The following is a 27,187-nucleotide window of genomic DNA, read 5'->3' as shown; positions in this document are numbered from 1 at the left end:
GCACTAAACAGCTGAATACACATCGCTTTCGGGGGGACAGAGCCAAATTGTCAGCAATTACTGCAGACAGGTCATTTTTCTGTGGGGGACAAATGTTTAATTTTTTTCTAATCTTGCAGCCTCCTCCCGGCTCCTATCGCACCCGCCAGCAGCTATTCGAATGTTGTTGCCGATGAGCGCGACAGCAGCATTTCAGCTCGCTACACCCAGGGGTGGCGAGCTGAAATGCGGGAAAAGTGACTTGTTTGGGCACCTAAACGGCACTTTTCCCGATCGTGCCCATTAGTTTAATTGAGTTTAGCTGCTTTATGCTGCTAAACCCGACGCTAATGGGCCAGATCAGCGCGATATGGGACCTCATTTGTGTATCGCCCCCTGCGATCTCCTGTCACTTTAGACGGGAGATCTGGGGGCGATAACATTTGAATTCCACCATTGTGTCTTATTTGTATCCTGTCGAAGTAAAAAATATTACACACAACATACAAACTCCAAACAGAGAGGTCTTTGTTCGTGCGTATACACGCAGCGTGCACAGTATATACGGTAGCATACGCATTCACTCAGAGAAGCCGCAAAGACATATTCAACACATTCATACAACACATAGAAAAAAACAAACATGTTTAGCACCATTTTGTATTAAATTGTATGTATATATATATATATATATATGAGTGTAACAGATATATATGTATTATTGGAACGGAACACGTTAATCATATCATGCTTAGTGTCAAAATGATCAGGAGAATGTGTGGATTAATTTGATAGCTATGGGTAAATTGTAACACATTGCAACGATTAGTTATGACCAAATGTATGAATACAAAGGACTTCCTGAGACTTGAAACTGGCTTCACAGCATGGCCCTGGGGGCAAACACACGTGTTTGCAACATAGGACAAAAGCCCTCACACTGACCTATGAGCCGTCAAGTTCTTGAGAGGTCTGGCCTCTGGACAAATGGAAGAAGATGAAACTCACTGTTGTATACACCCATTATTTTACTGTATAAAAAGAGGGACCCAGAATCAGGCAACACATATACATTCTCATTCACTCTCATACACACACACACACACCCTTATCAGAAGTCTCCTAACTGATGACTGGCTGCCTGATTCCAGTGAAACTAAGCGTATGTATATTGGCTGTAACTGATTTTTATGTAACTGCAACTGCTTGTTTTGTAACGGTAACTCTGCAACAATATTTATATATATTATAACTGAATGATATACTGTACATATGTTATTTTGTATGCATATCCTTTTAATATCAAATATATACATCTCTGAGCATTGGACCTCAGTATACCATGTGTGTGACTGCTTGCTTTCTCTTAAGGTACATAGTGCTGCGACGTTCAGCGCACTTTTATCGTATATGGTAATAAGATGTGGCTTGCATCCGCAGTATATATTAACGCTGGCATTGAAATGTTTATTTAAAATAATTAGAAATTCACAATCCTCTGGTGGCCACCAATCTGTGTGTTTTTCCTGTGAGGACCAATGTATTTTATTTTTTCCTGTGGGGGCCAATGTGTTTGTGGCTCCGATCTGTTATAATCTGGTGATTATGGTGGCCACACGGCAAGCTCCTCAAACCAAAAGTGAATAGATCTGGATACAGACCTGTTAAAAAATGGAGACACTTTCTCTAGTATAGATTTATTCCATACTGTTGTGTTAAGCTGGGTACACAATGGAGTGATGACTGCACGATATGCCGTTTTGTAACGACATATCACCTACATCAACCACCAGGGATTGTGTGCTTTTGCGGTCGCTAGCAACGGAGGCTTGGTTTGATGTGCTGCACATCAAACCAAGCAATATCGCTAGCAACCTGTAGTATGCTAATGAAAGACAGAACCTGACATTCCATCCTTCATTAACATTGTGCCAGTGTGTACACACAATCCCCACTGATGGGCATTCGTTCCGATGTCAGAACAAATGGCCATCGCTTCCGTGTGTACCCAGCATTTCGGGTACATTGTGGTCCAACAGTACATAAATAAACAAACATTTTTATCTGAAGTCATTGGTGTTTGCATTAAATTATTACAATATAGAAAATTAATTAGCAGAAACAACAAATGATTTAAGCCCTGCATTACCTTAGGGATGCACTAATGTCCTCATTGGTACAGCTGAGTAGAGATACATCTTGCACACGAATAAGATGTCTATTGGCTTCTACTAAATTCTACAACAAAACATAAAAATCAAACATTTATTTCCACAATAAAACATAGATGTAAGGTCAATCAGTTGCAATGTGGCACTGCACATCCCACGATGTTCGGCTGTGCATAATCTGTATCTGCCTATAATGCTATGTTCAATATCGCTATATTTCTTGTGCACATCTATGGGGTACCAGGAAAAGCTAACAAGGTTTCTGTCTGAGATGTGCCCTTCCAGCTCAACACATTACGGCTAAGCCGCTAAGTTAATCGCCCTCTTATAATACCTTATATTGGCTCAGTGGCAGACTACCCAATTTATAAATGTCAGGAGGATTATGGGCCTTATTCGGGTTTGTTAGCAAACCAAAAAAAAGTTAACAAATGGGCAAAACCATAGGCAGAACCGGCCCTAACCAATATGATGCCCTAGGCAAGATTCTGGCTGGTGCCCCCTAGCACCACCGCTGGTTCCGCCTCTGACCTTGCACCTCTTTCCCAGCACCATCACCCCTCACCCATAGCAGTCCTTATTTTGGTGTTTGTACCCCCTATATTTTAAATAGGAACAGTTCGCACATTTGGCGCACAGCCCAAGAAGGGGTGTGTTTTTGCTGGCAAGGGGCATGGCCACACAATAGTAACCCCAATTCAAATTATGCCACACAGTACTGCAACTTTATTCACATTTGATTATGCAATAGTGTCCATAATTCACATTACATCCCACAGTAGTATCACTTTACCTTATAAACGTTACTCCTCACAGTAGAGCCCCTTATTCACATTACATCACACTGAATTGCTCCTTATTCACATTACACCACACCCTATTGCTCTTTATTCACATTAGACGACACAGTAGTGCTCTTTCTATATGCAATGCCACATAGTAGAGCACCTTACACACAATGCCACACATTAGTAATGCATTTATACACATAATTCTGCACCGTAATGCTCCTTACACATATGAGACACATTATTAATGTCCTTATAAACATAATGGGCCTTACACATTATGACAACCTTTATTAATGCCCTTTTACACATAATGTCCCTTACACATATGCCGCACATTATTAATGCCCTTACACACATGACACACATTGTGCCCCCTACACATTTGCTGCACATTATTAGTGCCCCTATACACATAATGACACACATAGTGCCCCTTACACATATGTTGCACATTATTAATGCATTTTTACATGACACACATAATGCTCCTTACACATATTCCGAACACTACTGCACAACCAACCCACTCACATGCACACACCACTCACACTGCCGCTAACACGGTGACCTCTGCCTCTGCTTGGATACAGATGTGTTCTCATCATTCTTGCTTCAATGCTAACGTCGTGCACCTTTTTTTTATGAAAATGCATCTTATTTGCATTGCTATGTGGCTAGGAAGCACAAGCAGCTTCTGCTGATTAAAATGATATGCAGCATGCCTATATACTGTGTGAGACTGTGGCTGTATCTGCATATGAAATGCTACACACAGAATATAGGCATGCTGCATATCATTTTAATCAGCAGAAGCTGCTGATGCCCCTAGGCATATCAAATGCCCTAGGCAATTGCCTAGTTTGCCTATGGCCGGCTCTGACCATAGGGGTAATTCAGATTTGATCGTAGCAGCAAATTTGTTAGCAGTTGGGCAAATACATGTGCACTGCGGGGGGGGGGGGGCAGATATAACATGTGCAGAGAGAGATAGATTTGGGTGGGTTATATTGTTTCTGTGCAGGGTAAATATTGGCTGCTTTATTTTTACACTGCAATTTAGATTTCAGTTTGAACACACCCCACCCATATCTAACTCTGCACGTTACATCTGCCCCCCCCTGCAGTGCACATGGTTTTGCCCAACTGCTAACAAATTTGCTGCTATGATCAGCTCTGAATTACCCCCATGTTGCACTGCAGGTGGGACAGATGTAATGGTGCCCATACACTTGTGCGATGCCCCGCTGCGGGGCATTGCACCGGCAGGTCACATCGCACCTGAACTGCCAAAGTGATTACCATGTGATAGATCGCATGGTAATCAAGTGATGGGCACGTCACCGCCGAGTGGGAGCGGCCTCTGGCCGCTCTCTGCGGGTGCCAATCGCGCATCGCAGTGCGATATATCGCATGTGTTTTTAAAAACACGTGCAATCGCACTGCAATGCGATATTAAGTGCAGCACTATCTTGCAACGCGATATTCAACCAGCGTGCCCACGCATCGTGTCGCATGGTGCTTAATATGTGCATGCACAGATGCGATCAAAATCGAAGGATTGTTTGCCATATTGTGTATGGGCTACATTACATGTGCAGAGAGAGTTAGATTTGGGTGTGGTGTGTTCAAACTGAAATCTGAACTGCAGTGTAAAAATAAAGCAGCCAGTATTTACCCTGCACAGAAACAATATAACCCACGCAAATCTAACTCTCTGCGCAAATGTTACATCTGCCCCACCTGCAGTGCACATGGTTTTGCCCAATTGCTAACTTTTTTGGTTTGCTAACAAACCTGAATAACCCCCTATGTTAGAACAGAAGACTGTAGAAATTGAGATTGCCGACATTGGGAAAAGTGCGCATTAAGAGATGACCTAATTTATACAATTTATACAAGGTGGATGTGGTATGTAATTTTGGCATTCATTATAGTGGCACCATTTACAAAGTCGACACTGACATCATTTTGTCAATTTCGCAAGTCAGGATACCAGCACTCATACATTATCCTAACTGGTAATTGCAGAATAATCCTAATTGCAGCCTAACTTAATTTCATGGGTCGACATTCTGACATTTTTAACATGTTGACAATTTTGAACCTGCTAGCAATACCATTGTTGACATGGTGTCAACGTTTTGAATGTTGACATAGTAACTACATCCTTTAAAAGTTAATTACAAAAGAACAAACTCTGCATTAAGGGCTGTGCAGGTAACAAGATTGCTTCCACTGTTACTGGAGAAAAGACTGTTTAGCTACCTACATTGAATACACTTGCAGGGAAAATTGCTTTCTAAGTATGAAATTACCAATTATCGGGTGCCTAAACGGGTGACTTTTCATGCATTTTAACTCGCCACCCGCAGGGAGTGTGAACTGAAATGCAGACACCGGCAGCCATTGTGCACAAATGGAGCTAAAAATGAATAGCATGCCAGCTAGTGGCTGCCGGCGGACAAAACATTTGAATTCCGCCCACTGAATTCTATCAATATTTATAGCTAGCAAATGACACAGTTGATTTATAGCTAGCAAATGACACAGTTGGGGGTGTTTGATCTTGGGGGGGGTCATTCCGAGTTGATCGCTCGCTAGCTACTTTTTGCAGCGCTTCGATCTGATAGTCGCTGCTTATAGGGGAGTGTATTTTAGATTTGCAAGTGTACGAACGCCTGTGCAGCCGAGCTCTGCAAAAACATTTCTCTATCGTCCTAGTGGATGCTGGGGTTCCTGAAAGGACCATGGGGAATAGCGGCTCCGCAGGAGACAGGGCACAAAAGTAAAGCTTTCCGATCAGGTGGTGTGCACTGGCTCCTCCCCCTATGACCCTCCTCCAAGCCAGTTAGATTTTTGTGCCCGGCCGAGAAGGGTGCAATCTAGGTGGCTCTCCTAAAGAGCTGCTTAGAAAAGTTTAGCTTAGGTTTTTTATTTTACAGTGAGTCCTGCTGGCAACAGGATCACTGCAACGAGGGACTTAGGGGAGAAGAAGTGAACTCACCTGCGTGCAGGATGGATTGGCTTCTTGGCTACTGGACATCGGCTCCAGAGGGACGATCACAGGTACAGCCTGGATGGTCACCGGAGCCTTGCCGCCGGCCCCCTTGCAGATGCTGAAGTAAGAAGAGGTCCAGAATCGGCGGCAGAAGACTCCTCAGTCTTCTAAAGGTAGCGCACAGCACTGCAGCTGTGCGCCATTTTCCTCTCAGCACACTTCACACGGCAGTCACTGAGGGTGCAGGGCGCTGGGAGGGGGGCGCCCTGGGAGGCAAATGAATACCTATTTTGGCTAAAAATACCTCACATATAGCCTCCGGAGGCTATATGGAGATATTTAACCCCTGCCAGAATCCGTTAAGAGCGGGAGACGAGGCCGCCGAAAAAGGGGCGGGGCCTATCTCCTCAGCACACAGCGCCATTTTCCCTCACAGAAAGGCTGGAGGGAAGGCTCCCAGGCTCTCCCCTGCACTGCACTACAGAAACAGGGTTAAAACAGAGAGGGGGGGCACTAATTTGGCGTTAGAAATATATAAAAAAGATGCTATAAGGGAAAACACTTATATAAGGTTGTCCCTATATAATTATAGCGTTTTTGGTGTGTGCTGGTAAACTCTCCCTCTGTCTCTCCAAAGGGCTAGTGGGTCCTGTCCTCTATCAGAGCATTCCCTGTGTGTGTGCTGTGTGTCGGTACGTGTGTGTCGACATGTATGAGGACGATGTTGGTGAGGAGGCGGAGCAATTGCCTGTAATGGTGATGTCACTCTCTAGGGAGTCGACACCGGAATGGATGGCTTATTTAGGGAATTACGTGATAATGTCAACACGCTGCAAGGTCGGTTGACGACATGAGACGGCCGACAAACAATTAGTACCGGTCCAGACGTCTCAAAAACACCGTCAGGGGTTTTAAAACGCCCGTTTACTTTAGTCGGTCGACACAGACACAGACAGGGACACTGAATCCAGTGTCGACGGTGAATAAACAAACGTATTCCTTATTAGGGCCACACGTTAAAGGCAATGAAGGAGGTGTTTCATATTTCTGATACTACAAGTACCACAAAAGAGGGTATTATGTGGGATGTGAAAAAACTACCGTAGTTTTTCCTGAATCAGATAAATTAAATAAAGTGTGTGATGATGCGTGGGTTCCCCCCGATAGAAAATTATGGGCGGTATACCCTTTCCCGCCAGAAGTTAGGGCGCGTTGGGAAACACCCCTTAGGGTGGATAAGGCGCTCACACGCTTATCAAAACAAGTGGCGGTACCGTCTATAGATAGGGCCGTCCTCAAGGACCAGCTGACAGGAGGCTGGAAAATATCATAAAAAGTATATACACACATACTGGTGTTATACTGCGACCAGCGATCGCCTCAGCCTGGATGTGCAGAGCTGGGGTGGCTTGGTCGGATTCCCTGACTAAAAATATTGATACCCTTGACAGGGACAGTATTTTATTGACTATAGAGCATTTAAAGGATGCATTTCTATATATGCGAGATGCACAGAGGGATATTTGCACTCTGGCATCAAGAGTAAATGCGATGTCCATATCTGCCAGAAGATGTTATGGACACGACAGTGGTCAGGTGATGCAGATTCCAAACGGCACAAAGGTGTATTGCCGTATAAAGGAAGAGGAGTTATTTGGGGTCGGTCCATCGGACCTGGTGGCCACGGCAACTGCTGGAAAATCCGCCGTTTTTACCCTAAGTCACATCTCTGCAGAAAAAGACACCGTCTTTTCAGCCTCAGTCCTTTCGTCCCTATAAGATCATATCTGCCCAGGGATAGAGGAAAGGGAAGAAGACTGCAGCAGGCAGCCCATTCCCAGGAACAGAAGCGTTCCACCGCTTCTGACAAGTTCTCAGCATGGCGCTGAGACCGTACAGGACCCCTGGATCCTACAAGTAGTATCCCAGGGGTACAGATTGGAATGTCGAGACGTTTCCCCTTCGCAGGCTCCTGAAGTCTGCTTTACCAAGGTCTCCCTCCGACAAGGAGGCAGTATGGGAAAAAAATTCACAAGCTGTATTCCCAGCAGGTGATAATTAAATTACCCCTCCTACTACAAGAAAAGGGGTATTATTCCACAATATATTGTGGTACTGAAGCCAGAAGGCTAGGTGAGACTTATTCTAAAAAATTTTTTGAACACTTACAAAGGTTCAAATCAAGATGGAGTCACTCAGAGCAGTGATAACGAACCAGGAAGAAGGGGACTATATAGTGTCCCGGGACATCAGGGATGCTTACCTCTATGTCCCAAATTTGCCCTTCTCACTAAGGGTACCTCAGGTTCGTGGTGCAGAACTGTCACTATCAGTTTCAGACGCTGCCGTTTGGATTGTCCACGGCACCCCGGGTCTTTACCAAGGTAATGGCCGAAATGATGATTCTTCTTCGAAGAAAAGGCGTCTTAATTATCCCTTACTTGGACAATCTCCTGATAAGGGCATAGTCCAGGGAACAGTTGGAGGTCGGAGTAGCACTATCTCGGATACTGCTACAACAGCACGGGTGGATTCTAAATATTCCAAAATCGCAGCTGATCCCGACGACACGTCTGCTGTGCCTAGGGATGATTCTGGACACAGTCCAGAAAAAGGTGTTTCTCCCGGAAGAGAAAGCCAGGGAGTTATCCGAGCTAGTCAGGAACCTCCTAAAAACAGTGCATCATTGCACAAGGGTCCTGGTAAAAATGGTGGCTTCCTACGAAGCAATTCCATTCGGCAGATTTCACGCAAGAACTTTTCAGTGGGATCTGCTGGACAAATGGTCCGGATCGCATCTTCAGATGCATCAGCGGATAACCCTATATCCAAGGACAAGGGTGTCTCTCCTGTGGTGGTTATAGAGTGCTCATCTTCTAGAGGGCCGCAGATTCGGCATTCAGGATTGGATGCTGGTGACCACGGAGCCCAGCCCGAGAGGCTGGGGAGCAGTCACACAAGGAAAAAATTTCCAGGGAGTGTGATCAAGTCTGGAGACTTTTCTCCACATAAATATACTGGAGCTAAGGGTAAATTTATAATGCTCTAAGCTTAGCAAGACCTCTGCTTCAAGGTCAGCCGGTATTGATCCAGTGGGAAAAACATCACGGCAGTCGCCCACGTAAACAGACAGGGCGACACAAGAAGCAGGAGGGCAATGGCAAAAACTGCAAGGACTTTTCGCTGGGCGGAAAATCATGTGATAGCACTGTCAGCAGTGTTTCATCCCGGGAATGGAAACTGGGAAGCAGACTTCCTCAGCAGGCACGACCTCCACCCGGGAGAGTGGAAACTTCATCGGGAAGTTTTTTTCCACATGATTGTAAACCGTTGGGAAATACCAAAGGTGGACATGATGGCGTCCCGTCTGAACAAAAAACGGGACAGGTATTGCGCCAGGTCAAGAGACCCTCAGGCAATAGCTGTGGACGTTCTGGTAACACCGTGGGTGTACCAGTCGGTGTATGTGTTCCCTCCTCTGCTTCTCATACCTAAGGTGCTGAGAATTATAAGACGTAGAGGAGTAAGAACTATACTCATGGCTCCGGATTGGCCAAGAAGGACTTGGTACCCGGAACTTCAAGAGATGCTTACAGAGGTCTTATGGCCTCTGCCGCTAAGAAGGGACTTGCTTCAGCAAGTACCATGTCTGTTCCAAGACTTACCGCAGCTGCGTTTGTCGGCATGGCGGTGGAAAGCCGGATCCTAAGGGAAAAAGGCATTCCGGAAGAGGTCATTCCTACCCTGGTCAAAGCCAGAAAGGAGGTGACCGCACAACATTATCACCACATGTGGCGAAAATATGTTGCGTGGTGTGAGGCCAGGAAGGCCCCACAAAGAAATTTCAACTCGGTCGTTTCCTGCATTTCCTGCAAACAGGAGTGTCTATGGGCCTCAAATTGGGGTCCATTAAGGTTCAAATTTCGGCCCTGTCGATTTTCTTCCAGAAAGAATTGGCTTCAGTTCCTGAAGTCCAGAAGTTTGTCAAGGGAGTATTGCATTTACAACCCCCTTTTGTGCCTCCAGTGGCACTGTGGGATCTCAACGTAGTTCTGGGATTCCTCAAATCACATTGGTTTAAAACCAGTCAAATCTGTGGATTTGAAGCATCTCACATGAAAAGTGACCATGCTCTTGGCCCTGGCCTGGACCAGGCGAGTGTCAAATTGGTGGTTTTTTCTCAAAAAAGCCCATATCTGTTTGTCCATTCGGACAGGGCAGAGCTGCGGACTCGTCCCCAGTTCTCTCCCTAAAGGTGGTGTCAGTGTTTCACCTGAACCAGCTTATTGTGGTGCCTTGCACCTACTAGGGACTTGGAGGACTCCAAGTTGCTAGATGTTGTCAGGGCCCTGAAAATATGTTCCAGGACGGCTGGAGTCAGGAAAACTGACTTGCTGTTATCCTGTATGCACCCAACAAACTGGGTGCTCCTGCTTCTAAGCAGACTATTGCTAGTTGGATGTGTAATACAATTCAGCTTGCACATTCTGTGGCAGGCCTGCCACAGCCAAAATATGTAAATGCCCATTCCACAAGGAAGGTGGGCTCATCTTGGGCGGCTGCCCGAGGGGTCTCGGCTTTACAACTTTGCCGAGCAGCTACTTGGTCAGGGGCAAACACGTTTGCTAAATTCTACAAATTTGATACCCTGGCTAAGGAGGACCTGGAGTTCTCTCATTCGGTGCTGCAGAGTCATCCGCACTCTCCCGCCCGTTTGGGAGCTTTGGTATAATCCCCATGGTCCTTTCAGGAACCCCAGCATCCACTAGGACGATAGAGAAAATAAGAATTTACTTACCGATAATTCTATTTCTCGGAGTCCGTAGTGGATGCTGGGCGCCCATCCCAAGTGCGGATTATCTGCAATACTTGTACATAGTTACAAAAATCGGGTTATTATTGTTGTGAGCCATCTTTTCAGAGGCTCCGCTGTTATCATACTGTTAACTGGGTTTAGATCACAAGTTGTACGGTGTGATTGGTGTGGCTGGTATGAGTCTTACCCGGGATTCAAAATTCCTCCCTTATTGTGTACGCTCGTCCGGGCACAGTACCTAACTGGCTTGGAGGAGGGTCATAGGGGGAGGAGCCAGTGCACACCACCTGATCGGAAAGCTTTACTTTTGTGCCCTGTCTCCTGCGGAGCCGCTATTCCCCATGGTCCTTTCAGGAACCCCAGCATCCACTACGGACTCCGAGAAATAGAATTATCGGTAAGTAAATTCTTATTTTTGTGCAGTTTCTGAGTAGCTCAGAACTTACTCATTCGCTGCGATCACTTCAGCCTGTCTGGTCCCGGAATTGACATCAGACACCTGCTCTGCAAACGCTTGGACACACCTGCGTTTTTCCAAACACTCCCAGAAAACAGTCAGTTGACACCTAAAAACGCCCCCTTCCTGTCAATCTCCTTGCGGTCAGCTGTGCGAATGGATTCTTCATTAAATCCATCGCTCAGCAACGATCCGCTTTGTACCCGTATGACACGCCTGCGCATTGCGGTGCATGCGCAGTAGTGACCTGATCACTGCACTGCGAAAATCGGCAGCGTGCGATCAGGTAGGAATGACCCCCTTGGTCTTGATAGACAACGTAACTATGAAATGCAGATGTACAAAACCTAAGTTAGACTGAACTATTCAGGTGATTATTAAGGAAGGTATCCAGATGGAAGATACATAGACAATAAATAGAGCGTCAATAGGTTGACACCAGATGATCAACAGTCAACAGGTTAACAGTTAAATGGACGACATGGACTTAGATAGGCAGGGTCAAAATATTGACATGCAAATGGTCGATGCAAAAAAAAGGTAGATTTGGTTTTCATTGCTATTTACTAGACTTTTAGGGTTAGAGTTAGGCACTTGGGGAAGGGGAAGGTAGACATATGGTTTTTCCTGATCTTTCATGGTTTTTAGGGTTAGGATTAGACACTTGGGGGAAGGTTAGTGTTAGGGTGGCCAATTCCAGGATCAGGATTGGCTCGATTCCAGGATTTTGGCCTAAAATTATTATTTTTTCATTATTATTTCATGTCAGGCAGCACTGAGCATCTGCAGCAGTCACTGCCCCATCCCCCCTGTGTGACTGTGTGCAGTGGGATGTGTGGGGGGGGGGGGGGGGAGGGAGAGGGAAAGAGAGAAAAGGAGATTTATGGTAAGAATTTACCCTTGTTAAATCTTTCTGCGAGGTACACTGGATTCCACAGGGAATAACATCGGGGTGTAGAGTAGGATATTGATCTGGAGGCACCAACAGCTAAATCTTTGCCCTTCTTCCCAGGATGCACAGCGCCGCCTCCTCTATAACCTCGCCTCCGTGCTCAGTTTGTTAACCAGTCCAATGCAGTAGCAGGTAAGAGAGACGACAACAGTTATACCCCTTTCCCACTAGCTCTAAAAACACTGGTAAATGTACGGGGGCGCGCATTTACCCGGGTCTTTTTCTGGTGGAAACGGCCCCCCCCCTACAAATTCCCGGATCAAGTGATCCGGGAATCCTACCCGGGTAGCTTACCGGTAAGCTGTGCAGTGTAAACAGAAGCCGTGTCGATGCGACATGGCTCCCGTTCACAGTGTATGGAAGGGCAGCGCTGGGAGATCACATGATGCCAGCAGCGTCACCAATCCGGCAATATGCCGGGTTGGTGAGCGCAGTGTAGAAGGGGACTCTAGCACGGGTCGCTGCCGTGTCAGGCTCCCGGCTGCGACCCGTGCTAGCTAGTGGAAAAGGGGTATTAGTAGCCACAAACATCAAATTTTCACGACAGGAGAAGGTATCAGCGGCTAATGCCTTACCTACCCAAAGAAGCCAAGTGCGTCGGGGTGTACGCCCTGTGTAATCCAGTGTACCTCGCAGAAAGAGATTTAACAAGGGTAACTTCTTACCATAAATCTCCTTTTCTGCAGCAGGGTACACTGTATTCCACAGGGAATAACATAGGGGATGTCCTAAAGCAGTTCCTCATGGGAGGGCACGCACTGCAGAGGGCACAAGATCCCAGCGTCCAAAGGAAGCATCCTGGGAGGCGGAAGTATTGAAGGCATAGAACCTTATGAACGTGTTCACTGAGGACCACGTAGCCGCTTTGCACAATTATTCCAGGGTCGCACCACGGCGGGCCACCCAAGAGGGTCCAACAGACCAAGTAGAATGGGCTCTGACAGTAGCAGAAGCTGGAAGACCAGCCTGTACGTAAGCTTGTGCAATCACCATTCTAATCCATCTGGCCAGGGTCTGCATATTTGCAGGCCAGCCATGTTTGTGAAAACCAAACAGTACAAAGAGAGAATCAGACTTTCGAATAGAGGCAGTTCTCTTCACATAGATACATCCACATCCAAAGACCGCTCTTTGGAGGACAGATCGGGAGAGTTAAGGGCCGGAACCACAATCTCTTGGTTAAGGTGGAACGAAGACACCACCTTAGGAAGATAACCAGGGCGCGTTTGAAGAACTGCCCGGTCACGGTGAAAAATCAGAAAGGGAGATCTGCAGGATTAAGCACCCCAGTCTGAAACCCGTCTAGACGAAGCAATAGCTAGCAAAAACAAGACCTTAAGTGTAAGCCACTTGAGGTCCACAGTCTCAAGAGGTTCAAACGGAGCCTCTTGTAGGGCATTCAGCACAACCGACAAATCCCAAGGAGCCACAGGAGGCACGTAGGGAGGTTGAATCCGTAGAACACCCTGAGTGAACGTGTGAACATCAGGAAGAGTCGCAATTTTTCTCTGAAACCACACCGATAAAGCAGAAACATATACCTTGAGGGAGGCCAGACGAAGGTCTGAGTCAAGGCCTCGTTGCAGAAAGGCCAAAAGATTGGCAGTACTGAACTTGAACGCATCGCAATTCCTATCGGCACACCAGGTGAAATAGGAATTCCAAACCCTATGATAAATCCGAGCAGAAGCCGGTTTATGGGCCTTCAACATCGTTTGAATAACCGCCTCAGAAAAACCTTTGGCCCTCAGGACGGAAGCTTCAAGAGCCATGCCGTCAATGCCAGTAGGGCCAAATCCTAGTAGACACAGGGGCCCTGAACGAGGAGGTCTGGGCGCTGTGGAAGTAGAAGAGGACGCTCTAACAAGAGACCCTGCAGGTCCGAAAACCAATGCCGTCTGGGCCACGCAGGAGTGATCAGAAGTAGGATTCCTCCTTCTTGTTTGAACTTCCTTATTACCCTGGGCAGGAGTGACAACGAAGGGGACACGTACGGCAGCCGAAAGTTCCATTGAATTACCAGTGCGTCCACGAACACTGCTTGAGGATCCCTTGTCCTTGCTCCGAAGACCGGAACCTTGTTGTTGCGTCGAGATGCCATCAGGTCTACATCTTGTAGGCCCCACTTGTCCACTAGGAGTTGAAATACTTCTCCGGCGTGTACGTCCTGATGACTGGGGAAGTCAGCTTCCCAGTTGAGGACTCCCGGAATGAACACTGCCGATATGGCGGGTAGATGGCGTTCCGCCATTTGAAGAATCTTTGACACTTCCATCATTGCCATGCGGCTTCGAGTGCCGCCTTGATGATTTATGTATGCCACCATGGTGGCGTGGTCTGACTGTACCTGAACAGGCCTGTTCCATACCAGAGGCAGGGCCGCCCGCAGTTCCAGAATATTTATCGAGAGGCGAGACTCCTCCCAGGTCCAACGACCCTGGAGGGAGTGCTGCTCCAACAACGTTCCCCAACCCCTCAGACTGGCGTCTGTCATCAGAAGGACCCAGTTGGAGTCCAGAAGGGACGACCCCTGCTCAGCTGCTGGTCCTGGAGCCACCAGGTCAGTGACAGACGGACCTCTGGAGACAAAGAGATAATTTGAGACCTCATCCGGTGAGGCAGGCCGTCCCACTTGGCAAGAACCAGTTTCTGTAGAGGGCGAGAATGAAATTGAGCATACTGTACCATGTCAAAAGCAGATAACATGAGGCCCAGTACTTGCATCACCGAGTGTATCGACACTCCTGGGCGAGACAGGAAGCATCGTATTCTGTCCTGAAGGTTCAGGACATTCTCCTGGGACAAAAACAACCGCTGGTTGTGAGTGTCCAACACTGCTCCCAGGTGCAACATGCTCTGAGCAGGGATCAGGGATGATTTCTTCCAGTTGATGAGCCACCTGTGGGCCTGCAGAAAATTGACCGTCAGTTCCACATGACGGAGGAGAACTTCCGGCGAGTTGGCCAGGATCAGCAAGTCGTCCAGATAAGGCAGGATCCTAATACCCTGACGGCAAAGTACATCCGTCATCACCGCCATGACTTTGGTGAAGATTCGCGGAGCTGTCGCCAGTCCAAAGGACAAGGCCCGGAATTGATAATGGAGGTTGCCAATAGCAAATCGCAGGTATTGCTGGTGCGACATGGCAATAGGAATATGCAGGTAAGCATCCTGTATATCCAGGGATACCATATAATCCCCTGGCTCCAAAGCCAGAACAATAGACCGGAGAGTCTTCATACGGAATTTGGATACCCGCACCAATTTGTTGAAAGATTTGAGGTTGAGAATGGGCCGCAAGGACCCATTCGGCTTTGGGACTAGGAACAGCGTGGAATAGTACCCCCTGCCTCTCGGAGACAGGGGTACCGGTACTACCACTTCTATGTCCAGGAAGGATCATACCACCACTTGCAGAGCGTTTGCCTTTGTCAGATCTGAGGGGATGTCTGTTGAGCAAAACCGACGAGGGGGACGTTTCTTGAAGGAGATGGCGTACCCTTGAGTGACGACTTCCCATACTCAGGCATCCGAAGTGGTCTTTAACCATGCCTGAGCAAACCCTAGAAGTCGGCATCCCACTCTAGGGTCCCCCAGAGGCCCACCCCATCATGCGGCCAGCTTCTCAGATTTGGAAGCGGGCTGACGGGCGGCCCAGGGTTGTTTAGGCTTGGGCTTACCGGGCTTGGAAGTGCGAGACTGTTTTGAGTACGACCGACCCTTCGCTTTACCTGGAGGCCTGTAGGAACAAAAGGAAGTACTTTTAGCCTTTGACGTTGAAGGAGCAGTACTTAGGTAGACATGCAGTCTTCGCAGAGGCCAGATCAGCAGCAATTTTGTTGAGATCTTCCCCAAACAAAATGTTTCCCTTAAACGGGAGAACCTCCAGAGTTTTCTTAGAGTCCATATCCACAGACCAGGACCGTAACCAGAGAATCCGATGAGCCAGAATGGACGTAGTAGCCGCTTTGGCTGCCAGGACACCAGCATCGGAGGCCGCCTCCTGAATGTATTGAGAAGCCGTAACAATATAGGAGAGGCATTGTTTTGCATTGTCAGAAAAGTTGGATCGTAGTTCCTCCTCCACCACCTGAACCCAGGCCGTAATGGCCTCGGCAGCCCATGAAGCCGCAATAGTGGGTCTATGCACTGCTCCTGCCAGAGTATAAATAGACTTTAAGCAGCCCTCAACACGTTTATCTGTCGGTTCCTTCAGAGAAGTGACGGTAGTGATCGGCAGAGCAGAGGATACTACCATCCGTGCGACATGTGAGTCCACTGGAGATGGTTTTCCCAATTTTTAGTCAGCTCTGCAGAGAGAGGATAGCGAGCAAGCATCTTCTTATGAGGTGTAAACTTTTTCCCTGGATTTTCCCAGGATTCCTGACGTATGTCCACTAGGTGGTTAGAATGAGGTAAAACCAGTTTGGTCACCTTCTGATGCTTGAACCTATCAGGTTTCTTAGAAGCATCCTGAGGATCGCTATCTTCAGTGATCTGAAGAATGAGCCTGATGGCCTCTCCAGGAGATCAGGCACATCCACTTGAGAAACCGATTCACCATCAGAAACATCTGTATCAGTGTCTGCAGGATCAGTATATGCGCCGTCTTCGTCAGAAGATGTATCCGGCGCAGGAGTGGATTGAGAGGAAACAAGGGCCCGCTTAGAGGGCCCCTTAGGCGGGCAAGGGTCAGTTTTCTGTTTTGCCATAGTCTGCTGAAATTGCTGTAACTGAGAGGACAGAGCATCTGCCCACGGTGGGTTAACTGTAGGGACAAAATGTGGCTGCAGAGGCACAGGCGGTCCCATAGGGGACGTGCTATTAGCCACCAGCTTAGAGAATGATAATGTCGATATTATCTTAAACCATAAAGCTATACCTCTAGATACACTTTTACCGTGGAGCCGCTATGGCTGCTAGACTGAATACACGCGCTACGCACTTTGCACGCTATTTGCGTACAGAGTCCCGTACGTGGTACGTACTAGGCGTACCCACGCTGCGCTGAGTGTACAGAGTACGCACAGCGCGCGCACACACAATTGATAACCTTTAAACCTTAATAGTAGTACAATGTGATATGATTATTCTTACACTCTAAACCATGTGCCGTAAAGCACTGTGAGGATGTTATACCTTAAACCTTAAGTAGCGCTGACTGTATAAAGTACCCGCAGTGCATACACCTTATAAATACTTATAAACCTTATACAGTTAAATACGCTTTAGACCCTTGCAGGAAAGTGAGGACACAACACCGATTTGTAGTTGAACCACAGGGTTCTAAGGCCACAGTTGATAATTTCAAAAGGTAAAACAGTACAAATCATACACTACAGGCTAACAAGATAAATCTAAAACAGAATAATGGCTACAGAAAATGTACATACGTGAGAAGGTTTGCAAGCGCAACCTGGACCAGTCCTCCGCTTATCAGGTAGAAAGCGTTCAGAGTCTTCTGACCAGCCAGGCAGCAACGGGCTTTTTATACACAACTTACATACACAATACAATGGTCACTGTAATCTCATTGTCCATTGGACACAGAGATGTATCTTTACATTACAGGAGAGGTCATAGGTTGATTTGAAAAGGTGGGCGATGTCTTTCTCAACTGCTCTTGGGGGGTGGTATCCTCTGGATTCCCGCCGCATACATAATATACAGTAAATACAGTCTATATCTATATTCTACTTCTGCACATAACTATACGCTGGAACATGCGATCTTTCTCTAACCAATACCGGAATGTTACCCTTAAAATACCCTACAGCTGGATACTAGACATCACCTTCCAACCGTAGTCTGACCCTTCCTATCATGCAAAGGCGAATCCCTTAGTCCTGGAACTGTTTAAACTGTTGATACTTGCTGATGTAGTGCGGCGTGGCTATGTGTAAAATGTGCACTATTTGGGTTAAATATGTAATGTTCTAATAACCCTCTATGTGCTCACAAACTCCGCCGTAAATACCCATACCATGCGCAGGAACGCGGGAGCGATCATACGCAAATTGCGGATATGTGCACGCGCAGCGGGCATGTGTGTGGGGTTAGTACATGGTGTATGCATTACAATATTTTTCGACTTTGACAGTCCACCCTTTGGCAGTCAACAATAACTGCCACTATCTAAACATTAAACAGAAAAATATACAATACAATATCTACAGATGATTGGATAAAAATATACAATACATTATCCACAGATAATTGGATGGTAGGAGGAGAGGTGTAGGCGGGAAATGTATGACCTAGTGGCATAGTAAAAGCATGTATGTATGAAATCCATGTCTGAGGGGCATGTATCATCGTGCCGCTTATGTTTTAGATAAGCTTCGAGGTATTGCGAAATATACATTAAATCCTTCTTATCCCGTATTAAGGGTCTGTAAGTGGGACAACATACACTACCGAGCTCTTTTCAGCTTCTTGTTCCGACAAATGGGGTGCACATTTAGTTGATGATACATGGAGGGGGAACACATGTGAATGCTAATATGTGGATATCACCTGTCGACTATGTGTGTCACTACCTAAAGGTTGTAGAGATGAAGAAAGGAAACATATCAAAAATACATTCACATAACATTTGCGTAATCATTCTTGGGTGTTGATTGAAGTCTTCTCCGGATGGGTGTATTTTTGCTGAGGGAAAACAAAGGAGAAACGGGTGAAAGAAACGGACCGTGGAATCACGTCTTATCACAACATTGTCTCTATTGATGGGTCATAAATTAAATCAGTTGCTGTAACAATGCCCCCGCTCCTTAAACTCATCACTTTGGTACCGTGCTTGCGCCGCGTTAAAATTCTAAAACACCTAAATATCAAGCCAATAATTGTGACAACTCCCAGGATACAAAGGAGAAACTTTCCCACACTCATGATAACATTTTGGGCCCACTCTCCTAAACCTGAGAACCAATTTAGTGGGTTCAACCATGAGACCCAGCCGGTCAGTTCATTACTCACAGCAGTAAGAGTAAGGTTGTGTCTCCTTCGGAACTCCCATTTCAACTGCAAGATATCGTCCATCTTTTGATCTATGACCTCGGTTGGGTCATCAGTGCTGTTTGTAATATACGTGCAGCACTTCACACCATACTGAGTTGCCAAAGTGACACAGTACGCGCCTGTCACCGCTGTGATATAATTGAGAACCATCCTGTGCTGGATCAGTTCCGTTTTGTAAGCTTGCAACTCCCTTCCTGTATACCTAAAGGTGTCATCATACATCTCGGTGATATTATCTATCAGGTTCGCTAGCGCATGGATATACCTATAATTTATAATTCCTCTGGCGGTACGGGTGATGTCTAACGCGAGTAGGAATTGAATCCCGGTGGATTCGTGGATTAAATCAGAGGCTGCGTGCTCTGTCCCATCTATAATGTGTCTCTTAACGATGTGTTCATAGTGAGTATGAGTGTAAGGAGCTTGAGCACTGCGGTGAACGTCTTTCATCTTATTATGGGTTATGGTCATAACTTCTGGCAACACTCTTCCAATGTAACACAATCTCTCTGAGTTTGGGGCAAGCCACTTATACGCCTTCCTCCCGCATATGAAATAGGCATCATCGGGGAGAACATATGGGACAGAATATGACATTACCATATTGCAAACTTTCCAAGTGAAAAACCCAATTCCTAGTTCTCTCATCTGTTCAGTACACGTATCAGACTGTATGATATGCGCACAGTACCCTGGTGATACTTCTCCAACCCGCATGGTCTTACTTCCTAGAGTATACCTATACCGAAAATACCTTCCACCGTCGGCTATTTGGCGTATAAGTTCAGAGTCTACGGGCATTCTGTCAGGTCTGTGTGAAAATGCCATGGTTTGGTTATTCCATGTCACCTCCCAATTTCCCGGCTTTCGGGAATTGGAAATGTTGAAACATACCAAGGATCTATCCACATGATATTGGTGGAGCTTCAAACTAGGGGGTCTAAAAATATTAAATTTCTTGTCCACCGGTCTCCCACCCCGTAATTCAAGTACCTCATCTATTGCTAAAGGATACGGTACTAGTCCTGACTTGCTCTAACCTTGAGGTACTTGTGAGCACACCCAGCATTCTGTTTGGTTTAAAACCTTATCCACTAGTGACTGATAATCACTCAATGGATGACGGTCCATGTTGATATTAAGGCTGGACTGACATCTCTGGATGCACCCGTCCTCAACTATGTTTTCACAATTTCTACAGATACAATTTTCCTCAGCCAATAACCCTTCACAGTGCCTCCTAGTTTGACTACCAGATCGTTTTCTGATACTCGCCTTTGCTCGGTGGATGTGTTGCTCTTGGAATTCTACAAATCCGTCCTTGCCATCAGAACCCATTCCAGATCCTCTCTCGACCTCTCTGGTACTCTCACCGAAACAGACTGCTCTGGTCAACAACAGGGTCAACAGGAAAACCCGGAATGCAGTCTCTTGGGGTAAGTCCATCTTGTTAAGGGGAGAGAAAAGGGAGCAAGAAGGGAGAGGAAAGGAGGGTGATGGGCGAAGAATAAAATAATAAAAAGGAAAAAGAAAATTTGTGCGACAACCGCCTCTGGTCTTGTAGTTCTCCGTGCTCAGGTGCCGTGACAACAGTCCTGCCTCTCAACCTTCCCGGAACAGACACTCCAGTGATACGATGTTCTCTACACTCTGCTCTTTGTCACGGGTTCTCTCTGGGTCAGCGACCTTCTTACAGTGGGACGAGTGGACCCAAGTCTCTCTTTCGGCAACCTTTAATGCTGTCGTGCTGGTTAGTAAGACTTGGTACGGTCCTTCCCACCTGTCAATGAGGCAACCTGAGCGTAGAAAATTTCGAATCATTACATAATCCCCAGGTTCAATGTCATGACAATTACTGTTTGGTAGGTCAGGAATCACCAGCTTTAGATTTCTGTTTTGATTCCTCAGCTGCTGGCTCATCTTAACCAAATATTTTACAGTCACCTCATTATTGCATTTCAAATCATCCTGGGGGTCAATCATTACATGGGGTTGTCGACCAAAAAGAATCTCAAAGGGTGATAGGTTAAGGGGGGACCTGGGAGTGGTTCTGATGCTGTACAATACAAGTGGCAAAGCTTCTGTCCACAACAATCCAGTTTCAGCCATCACTTTGCTCAGCTTGTTCTTAATAGTGCTGTTTACTCTTTCCACCTTCGCACTCGCCTGTGGGCGGTACGGAGTATGCAGCTTGCTATTAATCCCCATCAGTTTGCACATAACCTGAAAGACTTCACCTGTAAAATGGGTACCCCTATAGCTTTCAATTATCCTAGGGATACCATATCTGCACACAAATTCCTGCACAATTTTCTTTGCAGTGAACGTAGCAGTATTTGTGGCAGCGGGGAACGCTTCTACCCAATTTGAAAACACATCAATACAGACTAACACATATTTTAAATTTCTGCAGGGTGGTAACTGTATGAAATCAATCTGTATTACCTGAAAAGGGCCGTCTGTTGGCGGGATATGGGATGGTTCTGTTGGTATTGACTTTCCAATATTCTTCCTCAAGCAGATAAGACATGTCATTGCTCTCTTACCCGCATGAGAAGAGAATCCTGGCGCACACCAGTAGGCTCTCACCAGCTTACACATACCCTCTTTGCCCAGATGAGTCAGACCGTGTGCCGCCTCAGCTAAGCTTGGAAGATATGCTCTGGGGGCTACTGGCTTACCTTGTCCATCTGTCCAGAGTCCTGAGGACTCCTGGCCATACCATTTTGACCTCCAGACTGCCTTTTCCTGTGGAGAACACAAATTTTGCATTTCACTTAATTTTTGTGTATTGACTGTGTTGAATATCATCAGTGATGTGATATCTGTTTGTATGGGGATGCTGGCTGCTGATTTAGCAGCTTCGTCTGCCCGGCTGTTACCAAGTGACACTGGGTCTTGACTGTAAGTGTGGGCTTTGCACTTGATAACAGCCACTCTGTCAGGTTCCTGTATCGCTGTTAGAAGCCTTTTTATGTGGGATGCATGCGCTACAGGTGTGCCAGCTGCCGTCATAGGCCATAGGGCCCTGAAATCATGCACTACTCCAAAGGCATACCTAGAATCTGTATATATATTGGCTGACTTACCCTTAGCCAATTCACACGCTCTGGTTCGGGCGACCAGCTCAGCAACTTGTGTTGAGTGCGGTGGGCCCAGGGGCTCAGCTTCTATGATACCTCGGTCATCTACGACTGCGTATCCAGTACACAAGTCTCCCGAATCCGTCTGTCTGTGGCAACTACCGTCAGTGTAAAAAGTAAAATCTACGCCTTCCAGTGGGTTGTCACTAATGTCGGGTCTTGCAGTGAAAGTTTGGTTCAGATATTCCATACAATCATGTGTGTCAGTGTCTATACTAAATCCTCCTTCACCATCATTCTCATCTTCCACCCTTTGTGCCTGTCCAGGCACACCTGGTAAATAAGTTGCAGGATTTAGTGCACTGCATCTCTTTATGGTGATGTTTACAGGGGCCATTAGTGCTAATTCCCACCTTGTAAACCGTGCTGATGAGACATGTCTTGTTTGGGCAGAGTTCAGTAAGGCTGACACTGCATGAGGTGTATGGATGGTCAGGTTGTGTCCTAACACTACGTCTTCGCTTTTACTCACTAGCAAAGCTATCGCTGCAACACTCCGCAAGCATGTGGGGAGAGACCGTGCTACAGTGTCCAACTGTGCACTGGCGTAAGCTACCGGCCTGCTGGCATCACCATGTCTCTGGGTTAGGACACCTGCCGCACACCCAGCACTTTCCACACCATACAATTCAAAGGGTTTCCCATAATCTGGCATGCCTAATGCAGGTGCCTGTGATAGGCATTGTTTAAGTCTCTCAAATGCCAGTTCGGACTCATCTGTTGGAGAGATCCGATCTGGTTTGTTCGAGGAGACCATTTCCTGCAAAGGTAAAGCCAGCATGGAGAACCCTGGGATCCAGTTTTAGGCAGTACCCACGCATTCCAAGGAAAGTGCGGATCTGCTGCTGGGTTTGTGGCAGAGTCATGTCGCGAATCGCCTGTATTCTATCAGCGGTGAGGTGTCTAAGTCCTTGTGTCAAGCAATGTCCCAAATATTTTACCTTGGTCTGGCACAACTGTAACTTATCCTTTGAAACCTTGTGTCCCGTATTAGAAAGGTGAAACAGAAGCTGTTTCGTGTCTTTCAAGGACGACTCGAGTGAATCCGAACACAGCAGTAAGTCATCTACATAGTGTATTAAAACTGATCCGCTCTCAGGTTGAAAGGATTGTAAACAGTCATGCAAAGCCTGGGAGAAAATACTTGGGCTGTCAATGAAACCTTGGGGTAAGCGAGTCCAGGTGTACTGTACTCCCCTGTATGTAAATGCAAACAAGTATTGGCTGTCAGGGTGCAGAGGGACCGAAAAGAAAGCAGAACAGAGGTCAATGACAGTGAAAAATTTCGCAGTAGGGGGAATTTGCATGAGGATGACAGCTGGATTTGGTACTACGGGGAATTGGCTCTCAACTATCTTGTTTATCCCCCTTAGATCCTGTACTAGCCTGTAACCCCTCCCCCCACTCTTTTTCACAGGGAAGATGGGACTATTGGCAGTGCTGGACGTCCTAACTAGGATGCCCTGTTGTAGCAAGCGCTCTATGACTGGGTACACTCCTAATTCCACCTTTGGCTTCAGAGGATACTGTGGGATTTTTGGAGCTATCCTACCATCTTTTACTTGCACTACTACAGGAGCTACATTTGCCATCAATCCAGTGTCTTGTCCATCTTTGGTCCAGAGGGATTCCGGTATCTGGGAGATAATTTCCTCTACCTTGGATGGACACCTGTCTATAACAGCAGAGTGTGACATTAACCTTTGTGGGGTGTCTAACATATCCTGCACTTCCTGAACGTGATTCTCGGGTATATCTAAGACGACACCCTCAGGAGTACAATATATGACACACCTCATCTTACACAATAAATCTCTCCCAAGTAGATTAGTCGGAGCCGATGCAGCCAGCAAAAAGGAGTGCTTGGTCTGCAAAGGCCCTTTCGTAATCTCCGCTGGTCTACTTAAAGGGTAGTGTTGCACTATTCCTGTTACCCCCATTGCTGAAATTGTTTTCCCCGTGGTTTTCATACCTACCATTGAATTTAACACTGACCTGGCCGTCCCTGTATCTACAAGGAAAGGTAGTGATCTATCAGCTACATCAACTGTAACCTCGGGTTCATTTCCAAGGCTAGCAATCAACTTCACTGGCTGCAGACTACAGGTGTGGCCTAACCCCTATTGTATATTGTGGCCCTCCCGCAGCGCGCTGGCAGATACAATATGTGAGGGGGGTAGCTGAGAATTTTCAGAGGTCTGCCAGTCCCTCCTAGGTGGGTACCTTCTTGTTTCCCCTGCATGTGGCTCATAACTCCTCCTATGTGATCCCTGATCCCAATTACGTGTGTTATGCTGTGGGTCATGTTCTGGTCTAGGGGGTCGATATACCTTATGTGTGCCTTTATAATTACAGTTCCGTGCGTAATGTCCTTCCCTCTGGCAGTTATAACATTTTACTACATACGACTTACCATCAGGGGTCTGGGGTTTCGGCTGATGCGGCTTCGTTGTAAGGGCTTTCATACTTACTGTCATCAGCTTATCCCCCTGTGACTCCCTGTGCTTAATGATGTTCCGATCGTGCTCGATAGCGGACTCTCTTAATGCAGCCACCGAAATACCTCTCCAGTTAGGTTGAGTGGTTTGTACCCTTGTTCTCAACGTTTCTTTTAACCCGTCCATTAATACCGACACAGCTACCTACCTCTCTATGATGTACATTTTCTTTAATGTCCTCGACCCCAGTGTATCTAGCCATTTCCTGCAGTGCTCGATGGAAATATTCAGAAGCAGATTCACCTTCTTTTTGTCTTATGGAAAAGATTTTATTCCATTTGACAACAGTAGGGAAATATACTCTTAATTGTAGATTGATCTGTCGTACATTCTCCTGAGTGTATTCATCAGTGAGAGGTACTTCTACGTCTAATTTACAATCAGCAATGAATTTCGCAGGGTCAATATTGGAGGGTAAACATGCCCGTAGCACTGTTCGCCAATCTTTGTTTGTGGGTTCGGTGGCGTTACCTAATTCTCTAATAAACCTCTGACATGCGGCTAGATCCTTTCTGGGATCGGGAAATTCAGACATAATTGTCCTCAATTCTGTCCGGGACCAAGGACAATGCATAGCAATGTTCCTGATGGGAGTGATTCCCTGAACATCAGTCTTCCCATTGGGGACCGCGATCACCCTGACAGGATTTAGTTCAATTACATCATTTTGTGTTGACTCTACAATCTGAGGTGCTATTGTCTCTGCATAATGTACGGTACCGTACTTACCTGTGGACACGACCTCATCTGTACCTCCGCTAGGGGCCTTTGCTACTGCTCTTACTGGTTGGGCCGTGCCCACTTGTGTGTCTTGTATGGTGGCTGCTAGAGAGAGTGCCGATATCATGCTGGGCTCATCTTCTTGGTCGCAGTCCTGAGGGAAGTTTAAGATGGGATACAACTTGCACGGGTTAGCATTAATACATTTATCAAGTTCACTCTTATCATATATCAGTATGCCATTGTCTGTAGCCACTTTCTCCCCTGTAATATACGGTGGTGGTGGTGCAGTTGCTATCAGTTTCCTGCTAGGGTTGGAACCGGCTGCGTGAGCTAGTTCCCTCTGCATAACGCCCTCTTGTTGCCATAAATGTAAACAGTTTAAGTGTCTGACCCTTTGTTTTCGGGATTTTAACAGACATATCCTAATCCTTAAATTCTGCAACACCTCTGGACTAAAACTGCCTACCCTAGGGAATGGTTCCCTATCTTCCGCAGTCATACGTTCCCATTCATTGCATAAAACCTCTGCGTGTGATCCATATTTCTCACACATTATGTACCTCGCTGACCCCTTGGGCCGCGGAACATCAACCTGAACCCTGGTTGAACGTCCCTTACTTGAGCAACTGGCCCCCATATTTTGCAGGTATTGCCTTCTCAGCTAATTCCTACAAAAAAACAAAATACTCAATATAAGGCAACGGTGAAAGTTTAACGAGTGCTCTCACCCACTCACGCCCACACTGTTGATAGCGCAGGCAATGTACCCAACCTAGGGCCCCTGTGTAACCTCTATTCACTGGAAGTATATGGGAGTGACTTACCCTTCCCAGTAAATATTTGTCGTTGGAGATTTCCTGAGTGACCAGAGAAACTCCCTTAAAATAAAATAAAAAAATGTTACACAAATCACGTTTGCGTATGCTACACCTAGCGCTTATGATCCCGCGATATTATGCAAAGCTCGTAAAAGGGTATCACGTTGTGCTAAGTATTGCACCCACGAATGCGCGGTCCAATCGCACAGCGTATAGGTAACTGTTACTTATCCGCCGTACTACCAATGGAATCGTTTTTCAGGCTGCAAAACCTCAGCCGGAGCGTATCTGAACGGGCCTATATGGGTTTTTCGCCAACCACTTGGGCTGCGGTCTCTAAACAAAAACCCTGCTGACCTTTGGTCTGCGGTACTCTCAACCTTCGCTGACCTTTGGTCTGCGATATCTACTACTTTGCTCCTTTGTACTTTAATCAATGTTAACGTGAGCAAGCCACTCTCACGCCACCAAGTGTCCACTCACCTGGTGTGGTCTCCTACGGGATCCCGAATTCCCTGGGTCCACAAAACCTTTATTGTTTGCACACTCACGCTCGTTCACTCATATACACTTTGGTTTTTCTGTACAGAAAATTAACTTTCATTCAGATAAAACAGCCTTAGTGCCAGAGGTAATACAGTAAAAAAGGTTTTTAAACTAAATATTGGAAACTGATCAATTTGTGCTATTATCGCGTGGCTACTGTCTCGCGCCTAAAGTAAACAATGCTATTGTGTGATTTGTACTTGGCGGTCGTACCTTTACGCACGTTGCGTAAACACGCCACGTGTGTATGCCTTTATGTTGCGTACGCAGTCCCG

At 46.5% G+C, this 27,187-nt stretch overlaps 1 protein-coding gene across 2 annotated transcripts in view; it reads right to left on the bottom strand.

The window, feature by feature from the left end:
* Nucleotides 1–27,187, bottom strand: part of ECT2L (epithelial cell transforming 2 like) — a 257,733-nt gene that overhangs the window by 47,549 nt on the left and 182,997 nt on the right. The window contains exons 21-22 of one of the 2 annotated variants that reach the window (XM_063917440.1): nucleotides 2,129–2,217; nucleotides 1,317–1,640 (exon numbers count right to left, since the gene is read on the bottom strand). In XM_063917440.1, the coding sequence (XP_063773510.1) occupies nucleotides 1,583–1,640; nucleotides 2,129–2,217 (147 nt within the window). In that variant the 3' untranslated portion in view covers nucleotides 1,317–1,582. Of the gene's footprint in view, nucleotides 1–1,316; nucleotides 1,641–2,128; nucleotides 2,218–27,187 lie in introns of those variants that run through there. The other variant, XM_063917439.1, reaches the window with a different exon arrangement.

Source organism: Pseudophryne corroboree, chromosome 4 (genome assembly GCF_028390025.1).
Source record: "Pseudophryne corroboree isolate aPseCor3 chromosome 4, aPseCor3.hap2, whole genome shotgun sequence".
Lineage (NCBI taxonomy): Eukaryota > Metazoa > Chordata > Amphibia > Anura > Myobatrachidae > Pseudophryne > Pseudophryne corroboree.
This window is presented reverse-complemented; position numbering and strand designations above follow the sequence as displayed.